The 15,107-nt window shown below is 41.7% G+C and overlaps 3 protein-coding genes across 3 annotated transcripts; 1 reads left to right on the top strand and 2 right to left on the bottom strand.

Annotated features, from left to right (window-relative positions):
- Positions 1 to 1,592: 1,592 nt before the first annotated feature.
- On the bottom strand, positions 1,593 to 5,578 carry ube2c (ubiquitin-conjugating enzyme E2C). The gene is made up of 7 exons (XM_039798856.1): positions 5,445 to 5,578; positions 4,044 to 4,160; positions 3,367 to 3,394; positions 3,178 to 3,264; positions 2,793 to 2,997; positions 2,647 to 2,706; positions 1,593 to 1,744 (listed from the first exon to the last, which is right to left on the bottom strand). Exons 2-7 carry the CDS (start codon positions 4,151 to 4,153, stop codon positions 1,707 to 1,709), a joined length of 528 nt encoding a protein of 175 aa, XP_039654790.1. The 5' UTR covers positions 4,154 to 4,160; positions 5,445 to 5,578; the 3' UTR covers positions 1,593 to 1,706.
- A 390-nt stretch (positions 5,579 to 5,968) lies between these two features.
- polr2j (RNA polymerase II subunit J) lies at positions 5,969 to 6,954 on the top strand. Its single transcript, XM_039798857.1, has 3 exons — positions 5,969 to 6,241; positions 6,574 to 6,682; positions 6,792 to 6,954. Exons 1-3 carry the CDS (start codon positions 6,099 to 6,101, stop codon positions 6,891 to 6,893), a joined length of 354 nt encoding a protein of 117 aa, XP_039654791.1. The 5' UTR covers positions 5,969 to 6,098; the 3' UTR covers positions 6,894 to 6,954.
- Positions 6,955 to 6,956: 2 nt separating this feature from the next.
- On the bottom strand, positions 6,957 to 13,675 carry LOC120558028 (deoxynucleotidyltransferase terminal-interacting protein 1). The gene is made up of 13 exons (XM_039798855.1): positions 13,320 to 13,675; positions 12,785 to 12,855; positions 12,313 to 12,409; positions 12,076 to 12,174; positions 11,773 to 11,832; positions 11,627 to 11,683; positions 11,321 to 11,382; positions 11,200 to 11,242; positions 10,616 to 10,674; positions 9,872 to 9,932; positions 9,586 to 9,657; positions 8,653 to 8,708; positions 6,957 to 7,167 (listed from the first exon to the last, which is right to left on the bottom strand). The coding sequence occupies exons 1-13, from the start codon at positions 13,395 to 13,397 to the stop codon at positions 7,059 to 7,061; spliced, it is 924 nt and encodes a 307-aa protein (XP_039654789.1). The 5' UTR covers positions 13,398 to 13,675; the 3' UTR covers positions 6,957 to 7,058.
- Positions 13,676 to 15,107: the final 1,432 nt, after the last annotated feature.

Below are 15,107 nucleotides of genomic sequence, written 5' to 3'. Positions count from 1 at the left end.
AAGCTTTAACTTCCTGGCTGATCTCTTCAGATGTTGCTTCAATATATCCACAAAATTTTCTTTTCTCATGATGCCATCCATTTTGTGACGTGCACCAGTCCCTTCTGCAGCAAAGCAGCCCCCCAACATTATACTACCACCCCCATACTTCACAGTTGGGATGGTGTTCTGAGGCTTCAAAGCTTCGTCCTTTTTCCTCCAAATATACCGTTTATCATTATGGCCGAAAGTTAAATTTTTGTTTCATCAGACCACAGCACATGTCTCCAGAAATTAAGATTTTTGTCCCCATGTGCAGTTGCGAACTGTAGTCTGGCTTTTTTATGGTGGTTTTGAAGTAATGGCTTTCTTCTCCCAGAGTAACCTTTCAGCTCATGGTGGTACAGGACTCGTTTACTGTGGATAATGACACTGTCTTACCAGTTTCAGCTAGCATCTTCACAAGGTCTTTTGCTGTTGTCCTGGGATTGATTCGCACATTTCGCACCAAAAAACGTTCCTCTCTGGGACTCAGAATCCGTCTCCTTCCTGAGCGGTATGATGGTTGTACATTCCCATGTTTTTTATACTTGCGTATTATTGTCTGAACAGATGAACGTGGGACCTTCTGGCATCTGGAAATTGCACCTAAGGATGAGCCACACTTGTGGAGGTCCACAATTCTTTTCCTGATGTCTTGGTTGATTTCTCTTGATGATGATGTCAAAGAAAGAGGCTCTGTGTTGAGGTGTGCCTTTATATGCATCCACAGGCGTGCCACTAATTAACTCAAATGGAATCAATTAACCTATCAGAAGCTTCTTAAGCTCAGAATGGAATCATCTGGAGTTTTCTTTTTGTTTAAAGACACAATAAACTTAGTGTATGTAGACTTCTGACTTTGATTAAAGTGATAAAAAAAATACATAAAAATTCTCCCTCGCTCGATTCTGACATTTAACAAATGCAAAAAATGTTAATATGTATTGATCAAAACCGAAAAAGTTTACTCTGATTTAATGTGCGACAGTAAAGAAATAAAAGTTGTGTTTTTTTCTGAAGTGTATGTAAATTTCTGGTTTCAACTGTAGTTTTAGGGTGACCTTGTACCTTTATCTGTTCAAGCAAACAGTGCTCACATTATGTTCCAGACTGGACATCTCACGAAGTTAGAATCAAAATGTACATGTGGGAAATGAGATAGACTCCTTCAGCATTTGGGAGAATTAAAGTAGAAATAAAACATAAAAATATGAGGAATTATGCTTAAATGCAATTTTGCCATTACAAGGGTTCCCACATTTAGGGAAGTAAATAGTTTCAACTTGAAGGACCGTTCAGACCATACAGTATACGTTACTCCAGATGTTAATCAGCAAACCTTTTAAATCTCTAAAGGTTTTTATTATTTAAGAGGAACAAGCAGTCTCTAATAAGAAAAAGAAAAGTCACATTTACTATAAAACTAAATTTAATCCTACAAAAAAGGAGAAGACTAAATTTAAGACCTTTGTAAGAGAAATGTAATACTTTACATGTCATATTCTATAAGACCCCACAGTTTATCATATCTGAGATACATAGATCTTTTAGGTGAACTAACACAGTCAGCGTTTGTGCTGAATTAAGAACTTTATTGATACAACAATGTGAACAAACATAAAAATATTGTACAAACACAGAAGACAAACAGAATAAGAAGAAGAAGGATAAAAGGTGGAGCGTCTTCATTTCTGGAAGGTCGAGTGTAGATGAGCTTTAAAGGCTGAAAGAAACAAAACAGCAGTTAGAAACTACAACTCCCATCAGCCCCGGCTGCTCTCAGGGCAGCGGCCAGAAAATGTTCTGTGTTCTTTAAAGGAATATGCCACCGTTTGTTGAAATAGGGCTTATCACGGTCTACCCTGGCTGTAGATAGGTGGGCCAACGCATGTTTTGTTTCAGTGCAAGTAATTAGGTTGTTTTTTGTCAGCTCACTTTTACTCACAACATGCTAACCGGCAACATAGGATTCCATTCACTATGCTAAGCTAACTAGCGGCAGTGCTGCACCAGACAAACTATGCATGCACAAAAAAAAATGCGTTGGCCTACCTATGCTAGGGGAGACCATGATAAGCCCTATTTCAAAAAAAGGTGGAGTATCCCTTTAACACCATGCCTGGGACAGACCCGCTACGACACCCACCTGTCTCGATCGGACACAGACACACACAGACACACACCTCTGCAGCGTGCATCCATGCATACGCCACAAGGAAGACTATTCTCATATACTAAACAGCTGTTTTGTGTAAGTTTGTTTCTGTATTTATTGTTTATTTTGTTAGTAATGTTTAATATGTGTGTGTGTGCACCAAGTTAACTACTGCGGCATTAAACTGACTGGATTACATCTTATGTCATTCTATTCCTGTTTCTATGTTCACTCTCAGCCCATTTACATGTTATTATCCAGTGACATTTGTTTTCCTACTTTGTAACTTCATGTTCGATACATATTTTATATTAAATACACTGCATGTAGGTCATATATAGATGACCATTATTTTTCCTCAGAGTATATTTCTTGTATTTTCTGTGTGTGTCCTTGTAACTTGCTGCTGTAACAGTAATTCCCCAGTTCTGGGATCATAAAGTCTCTCTGTATTATTTATGATGTCTCACCTTCCTGGTTGTTCCAGAGTTCAGCAGCAGTCGTGTTCAGAGGGCTCTCGTTGTTCGGCTCTGAAACAAATAGATTAATTTAACACCTCCGTTCCTCTTATGAGGAAATGACAACTTACTTCACAAAACGGGAATCTCTCTCTCACCTCCCAGCAGGCTCTGGATGGACAGCAGGATGGAGCGGACGTCGTACAGCGCCGACCATTTGTCCTTCAGGATGTCCAGACAGATGAAGCCCTGCTCGTCCACATTGGGATGGAAACACGAAGTGACAAACTTCACACGGGGAGCCTGGTACGGGTAACCGGCCGGGAACTCCAGAGACAGGCGGTACCGGAGACCCTCGTACACCTGAGAGACAGACAGAGGGTCAGAGAGACAGACAGGTTGAGAAGGCAATTGGCCGAAATCTGCCATCTCTCCCGGACTCGGAGGCGGGCAGGAAAGATTGTAGCCAATCCCCGTCAGGCAGCAGGCAGCCTCTCCAACAAGTCCCGCGGGCCCCCACTGACAGGGTGTGTCTGTACGTACCGTCCCCTGAGCTCCGTTAATCGTCCCGACCCATTTGAAGAGATTATCTGATTCTGGAAACGCTGAGATCCCGTGGTCACCTGACATCTGCATCATCAGACAGACAGACAGTGAGGGAGACAGACAGATGACAGGATGTCTTCAGAGACAGACTCTCTCTTATATCAAATCTTAAGTGTATAAACTCACCATCAGAGTCATGAGCTCCTGTTGCAACCTGCAGAGAGAGACACACACACACACACACACACACACACACACACACACACACAGAAGTTGAAATATTTGAACTTCTTGAAGAGTTTAGATGGTCCCGACACTAAACACAAGAGATTGGAGCCGTCTGTAGCTCCTCATTACTGACAGAGAGCAGACCCAGAAGGAAGAGAGGAAGGTGGACAACCTGGTAAGTTCTGAAGGTATCCAGTGTTTCAGACCCCCCCCTTCAACAGGCTAGAAAAATCTCTAAGGCCAAAATAACCTTTAATATCTGTTGCATTTCCCCTGTATTTATTCTGAAGAGAGGAGAGTCCATGATGGAGGCAGCTGTTAGTTTAGTCTGTTAACTAAAAATGATCAATCAGTTGAAACAAACAGGACGTGTAGCGAAGGACACGCTAACCTGCCAATGGATTCTGGGTCTTTATCAGAGCTGGAGCAGAGAATATTCAGTTCTAACAGATCATGAGATGAAAAAAACTGAAGGAATCAATAAAATAACTTTAAACGTCATGTTGTCAGTTCAAAGACCAGACTCTGGGTGAGAAAACTAACTGACGGAGAACAGTTACCAGGCTGTAACTGTCAGTTACAGAGAGAGACAGAGACAGACAGACAGAGAGAGACAGACAGACGTGTCGTCTCACCGTTTGGACACAGAGCTCCTGGCTGCGCTGCCTCCACTCTCGCTGCCTTTCAGAGCCGCCGACGATGAAGCTGCTGCAGCCGCTGGGTCCATGTTCTGGGAAGAGGCCATGTTACTGCTGCAGAGAGACAGACAGGTCAGAGAGAGACAGGTGGTTCTTCAGCTGTCTGAAGTCAGAAAGAGATGAAACAGTTATATTCAGGGTTTATTTTATTATTAGAACACATTCACGCATCGATAAGACAATGTGAAAACAAATGTGAATAAGTAAAGTTTAGAGCACATTTAAACACAACTTCGGCTGCTGCTGTCTTTTATACAGACACACAGGAGAGGCTAGAGACAGACAGGTCAGAGAGACAGACAGGTCAGAGTAGGGCTGGGCAGTATAATCGATATGACATCGATATCGTGATATGAGGCTAGATATCGTATTAGATTTTGGATATCGTAATATTGTGATATGACAAAAGTGTCTTCTCCTGGTTTTAAAGGCTGCATTACAGTAAAGTGATGTACTTTTCTGACCTTACCAGACTGTTCTAGCTGTTGTATTATTTTCCTTTACCCCACTTAGACATCATGTCCACATTAATGATGATTATTTATCCAAACTCTAAGTGTGAAGATAAAGAGAGCAGAAAGGAAAGAAAGCACCGATTGTCAACCCTAGAATAATATCGATATATCGAGGTATTTGATCAAGAATATTGTGATATCTGATTTTCTCCCTATCGCCCAGCCCTAACTCAGAGAGACGGACTGACCAAGCTGCTGTCTTTTATAAAGACACACAGCAATATATCATATATATCAGAAATAAATATCATTATTTTTGTTCATTACAATAGACATAAAGACCAGTGTGGTTCAAGGAGGAGGGTGAAGTTAAATAAATCCGTTCCGTTTAAAATAGTTTATCAAGAACAAGATCAAGAGTTGAATAGGATATGTAATACACGACTTCTATAATACATTGAGGTTACTGTTACTAGTTTAGTTTAGTCTTCACGTGTTTAACGTCACCATTCATGACAATACAGACTAAATTAATTAACATTATAGCTAGCGATTTAACTGCTCAGACTCTCGGTTTCTCTCGGTAGCTATCGGATGTATCACAGAATGAAGAATATTTACCGGTTAAACTGTAAAATACAGCCCGGTGTTAAAAACGGTCGGTAACCCAGTAAACAGAACGGTGTTTTAGCTTCATGCTAACGGTAGTTAGCGTTAGCTCCGCCGGCTAACTGCAGGTTAGCACTACCGGCTAATGGATTATAGCTCCGCTGTTAGCCTGTTTCTCATCTAAAGAGACGTTAAGAGCTTCTACAGGTATACAGGTAAATAACACAGGTAAAGTTAGAGTTACACACGTAACAATCCTCCAGCCGGGACTCACCGGGTGTTTGTCGGGATGTTAGCGGGCCGAACTGCTGCTTTTCTCGAATTCAAACTGAAGTCGCTCCCGCCCCCCGGTTTAAACTGGCTCTTCCTCGCTCTCACAGCCAATCAGCGCCCGACGTTCAAAAACAAACCAACTCCTGCTAACCAATGAGGACCGCGTGGACGGAGAGTACAGCGATGCAATTGGACAAGGGGAAACATCAGGAAATACATGTCGCAGAGTTTGATTATTTTTTTCTTTATAAACAAACTTTATGAAACTCGACGTGATCCTTGACGTAATTACGTGTGCCTCTGTGAAGGGGCGGAGCCAGACGTTCATCACTCAGTACGTTTACATGTAATCATAATAAATATATATACACACGCAGGGCTGTATGTTATTTTGTTCTTGTAAACCTGTAAACAGAGGAAGAATATAGTTATATTTTTGGTCAAGTTAAAAGCTGTAATATGATAAAATAACAGGTGCCGGCTAACACCAGTAGGAGGCAGTAATGCGACATATAGGATGGTAAGTGGCCTAAAGCCCTGGAGAAGAAGGAGAAGTGTTCCCGGTTGATCCTCCGCTCAGACCGGAGAGAAGAGAAAGAGAACATAGATATATTTCCAGTATACATAGATATATCGATATCTATGAGAAGAGAAGATGAACGCGCCTCCCGCCTTCGAGTCGTTCCTGCTGTTTGAAGGAGAGAAGAAGATCTGCATCACCAAAGACACCAAGGTCCCAAACGCCTGTCTGTTCACTCTGAATAAGGAGGACCACACGCTGGGGAACATCATCCGAGCGTAAGAGCTAACAGGCTAACAACACAATGCTAACAGCAGACTAGCTGTGCTAACAGCAGGCTAACAACACAATGCTAACAGCAGACTAGCTGTGCTAACAGCAGGCTAACAACACAATGCTAACAGCAGGAGTATTTTCTGTTGTAACAGCAGCAGTCTGGTTGTAGATTGAGATTCTCTTCACCTCCTGTACCGGGGTGTCCACAATAAGAGATGCTTTCTGGACCTGTAAACCTTCTGATTATGTAAAAACCTCAGATCCTGACTCTCTCTGTGTGTATATATGTATATATGTGTGTGTGTGTGTGTGTGTGTGTGTGTGTGTGTCTCAGTCAGCTGTTGAAGGATCCTCAGGTTCTGTTTGCTGGTTATAAAGTTCCTCATCCTCTGGAACACAAAATCGTCATCAGAGTGCAGACAACACCGGACTACAGTCCACAGGTAAAACAAACACAAACACACACACACACACACACACACACACACAGACGACTGACTGACTGACTGACTGACTGACTGACTGACTGACTTATGCGTTTTATTTTGACAGGAGGCATTTACGAACGCCATCACTGACCTGATCAGCGAGCTGTCTTTGCTGGAGGAACGCTTCAGAGTCGCCATCAAAGACAAACAGGAAGGCATCGAGTGATGATGTCACTTCCTGTCTCACTATGGGTTGTTTTGTAAATAAAGTGTGTGATGTCACAGCACGCAGTGTTTGGAGTTTTTAATTCTATTCATTTTATTTAAAAACAGCAGGAAGAAAAACAGTGGAACAATGAGCCAATCAGGTGTCGGCGTCTCTCTGAGCCAATCAGGGGTCGGCATCTCTCTGAGCCTCCATGGCTCTCTGCATCTTCTCCACCATCCACAGAGGGACGGAGAACGGCTTCAGCTCTGACATCTGGATGTCTGGACAGTCCCTAAACACACACAGACAGACAGACACACCCCATTTAGTCTACAGTACAGACTTTAATGGTTTCTTCCATTTAGTCCAGTTATGAATGACATGGATCAACGATGTCGGGGAAAAGAGACAAAAGTGTCCGAAACATTGAAAAGTGAAAGCAGACCCAGCAGAGAATCTGTTTGGTCAGCTGTAGCAGGTATCTCACCGTCTCGTTTCTCTTTCACATTTTAACAAGCTAAAAAATGGTATGTTATATAATTTAACGTTTTCTAAGAAGCGGTCGCTACACTGCATCTCTGGCATCATATATCAAATCCGCGGATTGTGAAGCGGCGATATTCACGTCAGCGTCCTCACGTTGCCACGTAATTTTTTTTTAAGTGGTCAATAGCTACATGTTTGAGTATCCTCAAAGTATATGGACTTTTAACACTTGTGTTGTCCTCGGGTCAAATTTGACCCTTTTGAAAAAGTTTTTTATATAAAGAATATGGGTTTCAACCAAATTGCAGAACATTATCATGGATGCATGGATATGTTTTATGGGTTCCATACAACGTTATATGCAGGTATAATTAATGATAACTTGCATTGAATTTTGGTTTGTTATTCAATTTTATTTGAATATTATATATATATATATATATATATATATATATATATATATATATATATATATTTGAAAAGAAAAAACTGCATCCTGACTAAACTTTAACATACACCAGTCTGTGATCCACTCAACAACTTAACTGTTAGTCAAAATAATTAATAATTTCTGCTTTTTTACCTAAAAAAAATAGGTATAATGTCATATAAATTTGGGTTATTGATCATGAATAAAAAGCTTTGAAAGCTTTTTTTGACAAAAACCTTTTTGCAAAAAGCGACAAACGGGCTAATTTAACCCCTGCTGATAAGGCATTAAATAAAACTATACTGTACTGTACGAAACGGGCCACTTTGATTTTGAATAATGATGATCTGTCCTAGACAGAGTTTACTATAACAGCTATTCTTTACTATTCTGTATAACAGAGAAGAAAAAGCCTTCAGATTGGGACAATTTAAGACACTTCAGCTTGTAATTCCAGAGTTATTAATAGGTGCAAAGAAAATAGTTTTTAAAACTTTTTACCTTAAAATGGTCTTTTCTATTCGGATTCTTTTTCAAAACTGCATTACAACATTTGCTGCCATATAAATACAGAAGCATCCGTATCGATACACGTATCAGAAAGGAATGTGTCACAATATATTGATGTATTGATATTTTGAGCACAGCCCTATTTAAAGCCTTGTTCCATGTGCCCCTTTTATACTTTGAGCACCTGCCCCTCCAAAGGTCTCTGCACGGCCCTGATTGTGTAAGTAAAGGTTGTACATGTCAGACAATGTGGAAATGGTTCTAATTAATGAGGGTCTTAAAAAGTTGGATGCAGAAGCTGAAGAGGATTGTTAGAGGACAGAGAAACGCTGCTGGAACAGAAAGACTCACTTGTACTCGTCGCTGCGAGACAGATCCTGGATGTCCTCCTCAATCAGCAGGTACGCCTAACGCACACAGACAGACACGCACACAGACAGACACACACAGAGACAATAAGTCAGAAGAAGTTGTAAACAGAAATATGAGGATAAGAAGTGTGATCAGAGGCCTGGACTACGAAGCAGGATTTGGCGTTAACGAGGTAACTTCAGGTTCAACTCAGGGTTTTCTGTACCATGACGGTGGATTAGTTGTTACCGGGTTCAATCGCCGTGGTAACTCATGCTGAACGCCTAACCTGGTCGGGAGCAGGTATATTTGTCGGCTTCTTCAGCCGTGTGTTGCTAATACGCACATCAGTTAGAATTATGTTTTTATATTTTTTATTTTCTCTCACGATCGCTTCCCACTGCCAGAGTTTCAACTGAAATAATAGACTAAAGCAACGACAGTTCATGGAAAGCACCAGTGTAATCATGGTCAGATCTTGTGCCTGACTGATGGGGAAGTGACCAGTGTAGTCTAATGTAGGCTATTATAGTGAGTGTGTACTGTACTGTATATTGGCCAGAATCTGCCTTTGGGGGAGGAGGGGGGATATATCATAGTTGGGGGGTGGCCTGGGTGTCCTTCCTGCATTTTGCCTGTAAAACCGAGTCTGTGTTCTTCATATTTATGTAGAAATATAGTTTGGTAGTTTAAATATATGGTTTTGCTCTTGCGCTTTTGGTAGCGGCTGGCCCGGTGGCGCAGAAACCCCCTTAGGAGGGAACCCCTGGTTGGCTGAACCCCTGATGTTTATACCGAACGAGGAAACCAGCGTTGTGACACAGGTTATGCGGGACCGCGGTTGTTAGGTTAGGTGAAGCCGGGGAACTGAAAGAGATCCAGGACAAGTTGATCTGGATTCATAGTACAGACCTCTGGTGCAGTAGGACTCACCATCTTCCCTCCTGTTGCTCTCATATGATGTCTCTCTGCCAACCACTGCTTGTCCTTCGCATCAGCTGCATACTGACACACACACACACACACAGAGACAGAGACACACACAGACACACACACGTAAACGTGTCAAAGTGTAGCACACATTGAGGAAGTGTTGCTGTCAGACTGTTTGGGTCTCAGCTGTTAATGTAAACATGTGTAAACGGTAAATGTAAACGGTTCTTCTCTGAGAAGCTCCAATACCTGAAGGATAACCTGATGATACTGAGTGTGTAGTTACCTTGAAGAGATCTGAGTGTTTGATGTAGATGCGTCCTCTGGTCCCGCCCATCCCCAACGCCCTGCAGTGACATCACAACACAGAATGACTCACTTCCTGTTTGGTAGAGTTCTCAACAACTCTGTTAATGTTTTTAAATAATCTCCTGGACGGAGAGTTTCACACAGCTGACCTTATAACAAAAAACAGACAGCGATGTCAGAAAAAGAGATTAAAATCTAAAAGTTAAAAGGCTTTAGAGTGTTTGCTGTTTACAGGATGACGCTGCTATAACACACAAGCTTTTATTAAACTAGTGCAGCGTGTTCACAAAGGGCCGAGTGCTCGGCTCCCAGGATTTATGGACTGGATTATATAGCGCTTTTCTAGTCTTAACGACTACTCAAAGCGCTTTAACATAGTACAGGAACCATTCACCATTCACACACATTCACACACTGTGGCCGAGGCTGCCGTACAAGGTGCCACCTGCTCATCAGATAAACACTCACACACATTTACACTTACGATGGAGCAGCATCGGGGGCAACAAAGGGTTCAGTGTCTTGCCCAAGAACACTTCAACATGGGACTGCAGGGCCAGGGATCGAACCACCAACCTTCTGATTGGTAGGCGACCGCTCTACCACCTGATCCACAGCCGCCCCAGTGTGTGAGAAGACACACACACACACACACACACACACACAGAAAGATATCCCCATTTCTAGATACACAGATGTTGTTTTCAGGATGTTAACTCACTTGTTGGCTCTGGAGCCGAGGACAAACGTGCTGCCTTCATTCAGTCTGGACGGATCCCACTGGAACACACATCATCATCATCATCATCATTATTATTATTATTATTATTATTATTATTATTATTATTATTATAATTATTATTAGCATCATTATCATCATCATCATTATTATCATCATCATCATCATCATCATCATCATCATCATCATTATTATTATTATTATTATTATTATTATTATTATTATTATTATAATTATTATTAGCATCATTATCATCATCATTATTCATCTGGAGCTCTGTAACCTCCACTATCATCATCACTCAGACACATCTGGAGCTCTGTAACTTCCACTATCATCATCACTCAGACACATCTGGAGCTCTGTAACCTCCACTATCATCATCACTCAGACACATCTGGAGCTCTGTAACTTCCACTATCATCATCACTCAGACACATCTGGAGCTCTGTAACCTCCACTATCATCATCACTCAGACACATCTGGAGTCGCTGAACTCCTTTTGGGGTTTGATCCAGATGTTACAGATGAATAGCCAGTATGTGTGTGTGATGTGCTGACTCACCTTAGGTCCGTCTTTCTTCACTGGGTCAGACTTCACCTTCACTCTGAGGACATGATGACATCACAGTTAGTCAGCTGACTCTGGTGGTGACATCATGTATCTGTGTTTGTCAGATACTCACTGAGTGGAGAAGGTGTGAGGTCGATCAGAGGAGACGGCTGCCGCTCCAGGACGAGCTCTTCTCTACACACACACACACACACACACACACACACACACACACACACACACACACACACAGACACACACACACACACACACACACACACACACACACACACACACAGACACAGACATACATACACACACACACACACACAGACAGACAGACACATACACACAGAATTAATATTCAATAGCAACTGATATCCAATCAGAAATGTGACTAAACAAGGAAGTCATTGGTGATAGGTCAGAGGGGGTGTACCTTCTTTGGGAGGGGGCTTCCTCTCTGACTGTAGTCTTCATCAGCAGCTCTGGACCTCTGACAGAAACACACAACCATCACAACCAGAACCAGAACCAGAACCGGGATACAACACGCTCCGCAGCTTCTCATTGGTCCGTTCCTACCTTGATAGCGGCCTCTGACCCCGCCCTCTTCGCCTCCCCCTCTGGAAACAGCTGTTTGGCCTGGGGATGACATCACAGCAAACCATGGTAACCACACACAGAAACACACAGATGCTGCTGTAGTTGGTGGCGATACGTTTCTACCTGCCGATCACTGACTATTTGGAAACTTTTCTACTCCAGACACTGACACTTTGTCTCTTAAAAAGTTGTGTTTAGTTTAAATAAAGTTTTGTACTTTTAAACTTTGTGTTGACAGGCAGGAAGCTGTGACAGAGGGAGAGGGACAGGAAGTGAGCTCACATGTTCCAGAGCGTTCCTGCAGGTCTCTCTGATCAGCAGGTCGGTCTGAATGTCGTCTCCAACGTTCTCCTTCACGTTCTCCGCTGCTTTCTCAAACAACTGGAACCCAAACAACAACATGACAACATCAGCCGCACACCTGGTACCCAAGCCCCGCCCACACACAAGGCCAACCAATCAGGAGTCAATCATGAGGAATCAGCCCGTTACAGCATCAAACAACTTCAAATCATTTACCTTCTGGTACTTCCTGAACACGGCCATGATGTCATCGTTGAAGCTCGGCTGAAGCACCGCCCTCAACAGATCCATAGACACCTGAGGATCAGTGTAGCTACACACACACACACACACACACACACAGGTTAACATGCGTCTGAGTGAGATCACTCCCTGCTATGTGTCGGTGTGTTCATGCCACCTGGGAATAACAGGGACATATATTTATATTTATACATGGGCCTATTTATGAATAATCTGAAACATGTTATGTCTGTGTATGTTTCTTGGCAGAGGCATTTGTCCACAATAAACAGTTTATTGTCATAGAAATATGTTCAGGGAACCAAAGTCGCCTCCATCAAACGCCAGCTGTCAACAACACAAAATCTAGCCCCAGTTTCCCTCCTCTGGTTCCCACAGGAAGGGGCGTGAATGATGACGTTTTCACTCGGGTGAACGCACGGTGTTACTCGGAAGATAAACTGACCTGACTGCCATGTGTGAGCGCCGTCCTCTTCTGTGAATCTGTCTGTGTTTGATCATCATGTTCCACGGATTCTAAACAACAATTATTATTATTATTATATATATATATAAGTTATATAAGTATATATAAGTTTCAGTGCTGCTGATTCAGAGTTAAACAGAAACACAACTCTGTGCTCAGTTATCATTTATATATATATGTATGTATACTGTATTATTGTATATTATGTAATAAAGCTTTATGTGGTTTCATAACAGACGTTATTATATATAACAAGAATATAATATCAAATTTACATCAGAAAATATCTAACTTCAAAGAGTTTGATTTTATTTTAAATAGAAAATACACAGAATATTTAAATTGATTTCTCAAAAATGATGCGCTGCTATGACGTTATCTTAAAAAGAATATATATATATATATATATATATATATATATATATATATATAGAACGAACAAATCCTGTCCATCAGCTAGCTATGCTATGCTAGGTGCCAAGCCGCTAGGTGTTAGCTTAGCATCAGTTGTTACCGGGCTGGTCTCGTGCTGCTCCGGCCCGTCCTGCTGCAGCCAGTCCCGACCTCCCTCTCCGCGGTGAGCGCCCATCATACAAACGGCCCTGACCCGGTCTGAACCGAGCTAACTCCGCTAGGCTAACAGCAGCTAAAGCTAACAATAGCTAACAGCGACGGCGGGGTTTATGTTACTTAAGGCCCGTTCCCGGTTTGTTAGCGTGGGTCAGCGCGCGGACAGACACCGAGAGGCTCCCAGATGTTTACTGATCACCTGATCACCTGATTATCGATAATTTAAACGGACTATTTATTTATGTTTGTTTCCAGGAAATTACACTGCGCTTCCTCTATGAAGCTCTTCCGGTCATTCCCCTTCCACAATAAAAGCACCATCTTCAAAATCCAAAGAAACGTTTTTCTTTTGGTTTTCAGCGGTATCTCGCTCTCTCTCTGTCTATAGACAGATACTAATATATATATATATATATATATATATATATATATATATATATATATATATATATATATATATATATATATATATATATATATATATATATATATAGTATAGTATAGTATAGTATAGTATAGTATAGTATATAGTATAGTGATCCAGAAGGTTTTCTGTGTGGCGCTGGTTATTTGTCTTCCGCCCGGGTTCCAAAATAAGATTAGTCTCTTTCTCTGACAGGTACCTGCCGGTGACAGGGGCGGAGCTACATGGTGTAAACACTCATGGCTGACCTGCAGTAGGGGATCCAGTCTGGGACTTAAAATGGGGGTTTCATTGAACACACAGTGTTTTACTTTTTTTGTCTTTACAAAGTATTTCATGTTTAAACACAGTGGCAGGGAGAGAGAGTCCTAAACTTTCTGTCCTGAAAACATCTCGTACCACAAGAACATGTTCATGGTTTAAACCTCCAGATACCTGGAAACAGTGTGTGTGTGTGTGTGTGTGTGTGTGTGTGTGTGTGTGTGTGTGTGTGTGTGTGTGTGTGTGTGTGTGTGTGTGTGTGTGTGTGTGTGTGTGTGTGTGTGTGTGTGTGTGTGTGTGTGTGTGTGTGTGTGAGAGAGATATGTAAACGTGAGTTAAAAGACGAGTTTGAAGAGAAGAACTGGGTTGGATATATTTTACAGCAGTTTGTCTGCAGGCAGATGAAGGACAGACTGTATTTACATTCTCCAGCTGTGAGGACCCCGACACAAACACGGCCAGCCTTCGCCGCCACGTGATGTCACACCGGCGTTCGCTTCATATTCAAACCATAAAGACACAAAGAAACCTGTCGGCCAATCAGGAACCACGTTGGCTTCCCGTGCTTTCACATTTGACATTTTAGGCTTTTTTCCCTCCAACGCTATTTTGACATTTCCCCCCCCAGCCCAACAATTCCCTCAGCACTTTTTTTTAAGTTTTTTCCCCGCAGATTTTTTGAAGTAGATTTTTTTTCAGTTGTCCGGTCAAAACCCTTAACACTGAACCCTGTTTTTAAACCATAAAGACTCTGAAAGACACATGAGATTATTGTAATTATGACTTTATCATCTACGAACACATCGGGAAACTTTAAACATTTCCTCCGAGTTAAGAGACAAAACTCTTCTTGTTATTATTAGGAAAGATAAGGTCATAATTACAAGAAAACTGTCGGGTAGGGAAACATGTTCATCTCCTAATTACAAGAACTTTAGTCCGTATTTATTCTTTGTATGAATTATAAAAATGAGAAAATAGTTTTCTTGAGATTATGAGACGCAGAAGTCATAATGACCAGAAAACGAATCAAATGTTCTTGTGATT

This window comes from Perca fluviatilis, chromosome 4 (genome assembly GCF_010015445.1).
Source record: "Perca fluviatilis chromosome 4, GENO_Pfluv_1.0, whole genome shotgun sequence".
NCBI classification, from domain to species: Eukaryota; Metazoa; Chordata; class Actinopteri; order Perciformes; family Percidae; genus Perca; species Perca fluviatilis.
The sequence above is the reverse complement of the archived record's forward strand: the minus strand, read 5'-3'. Positions and strand labels throughout refer to the sequence as shown.

Excerpts from the sequence above, each read along its gene's own strand:
- polr2j (XM_039798857.1), top strand. The coding sequence starts at position 6,099 with ATGAACGCGCCTCCCGCCTTCGAGTCGTTCCTGCTGTTTGAAGGAGAG. Across the intron at positions 6,242-6,573 it reads CTGGGGAACATCATCCGAGC|TCAGCTGTTGAAGGATCCTC; the intron begins GTAAGAGCTAAC and ends TGTGTGTCTCAG. Across the intron at positions 6,683-6,791 it reads CACCGGACTACAGTCCACAG|GAGGCATTTACGAACGCCAT; the intron begins GTAAAACAAACA and ends TTATTTTGACAG.
- LOC120558028 (XM_039798855.1), bottom strand. The coding sequence starts at position 13,397 with ATGATGGGCGCTCACCGCGGAGAGGGAGGTCGGGACTGGCTGCAGCAG. Across the intron at positions 12,410-12,784 it reads CGCTCACACATGGCAGTCAG|CTACACTGATCCTCAGGTGT; the intron begins GTCAGTTTATCT and ends GTGTGTGTGTAG. Across the intron at positions 11,684-11,772 it reads GGTCAGAGGCCGCTATCAAG|AGGTCCAGAGCTGCTGATGA; the intron begins GTAGGAACGGAC and ends TGTTTCTGTCAG.
- ube2c (XM_039798856.1), bottom strand. The coding sequence starts at position 4,153 with ATGGCCTCTTCCCAGAACATGGACCCAGCGGCTGCAGCAGCTTCATCG. Across the intron at positions 3,265-3,366 it reads AGGAGCTCATGACTCTGATG|ATGTCAGGTGACCACGGGAT; the intron begins GTGAGTTTATAC and ends CTGATGATGCAG. Across the intron at positions 2,707-2,792 it reads CATCCAGAGCCTGCTGGGAG|AGCCGAACAACGAGAGCCCT; the intron begins GTGAGAGAGAGA and ends TATTTGTTTCAG.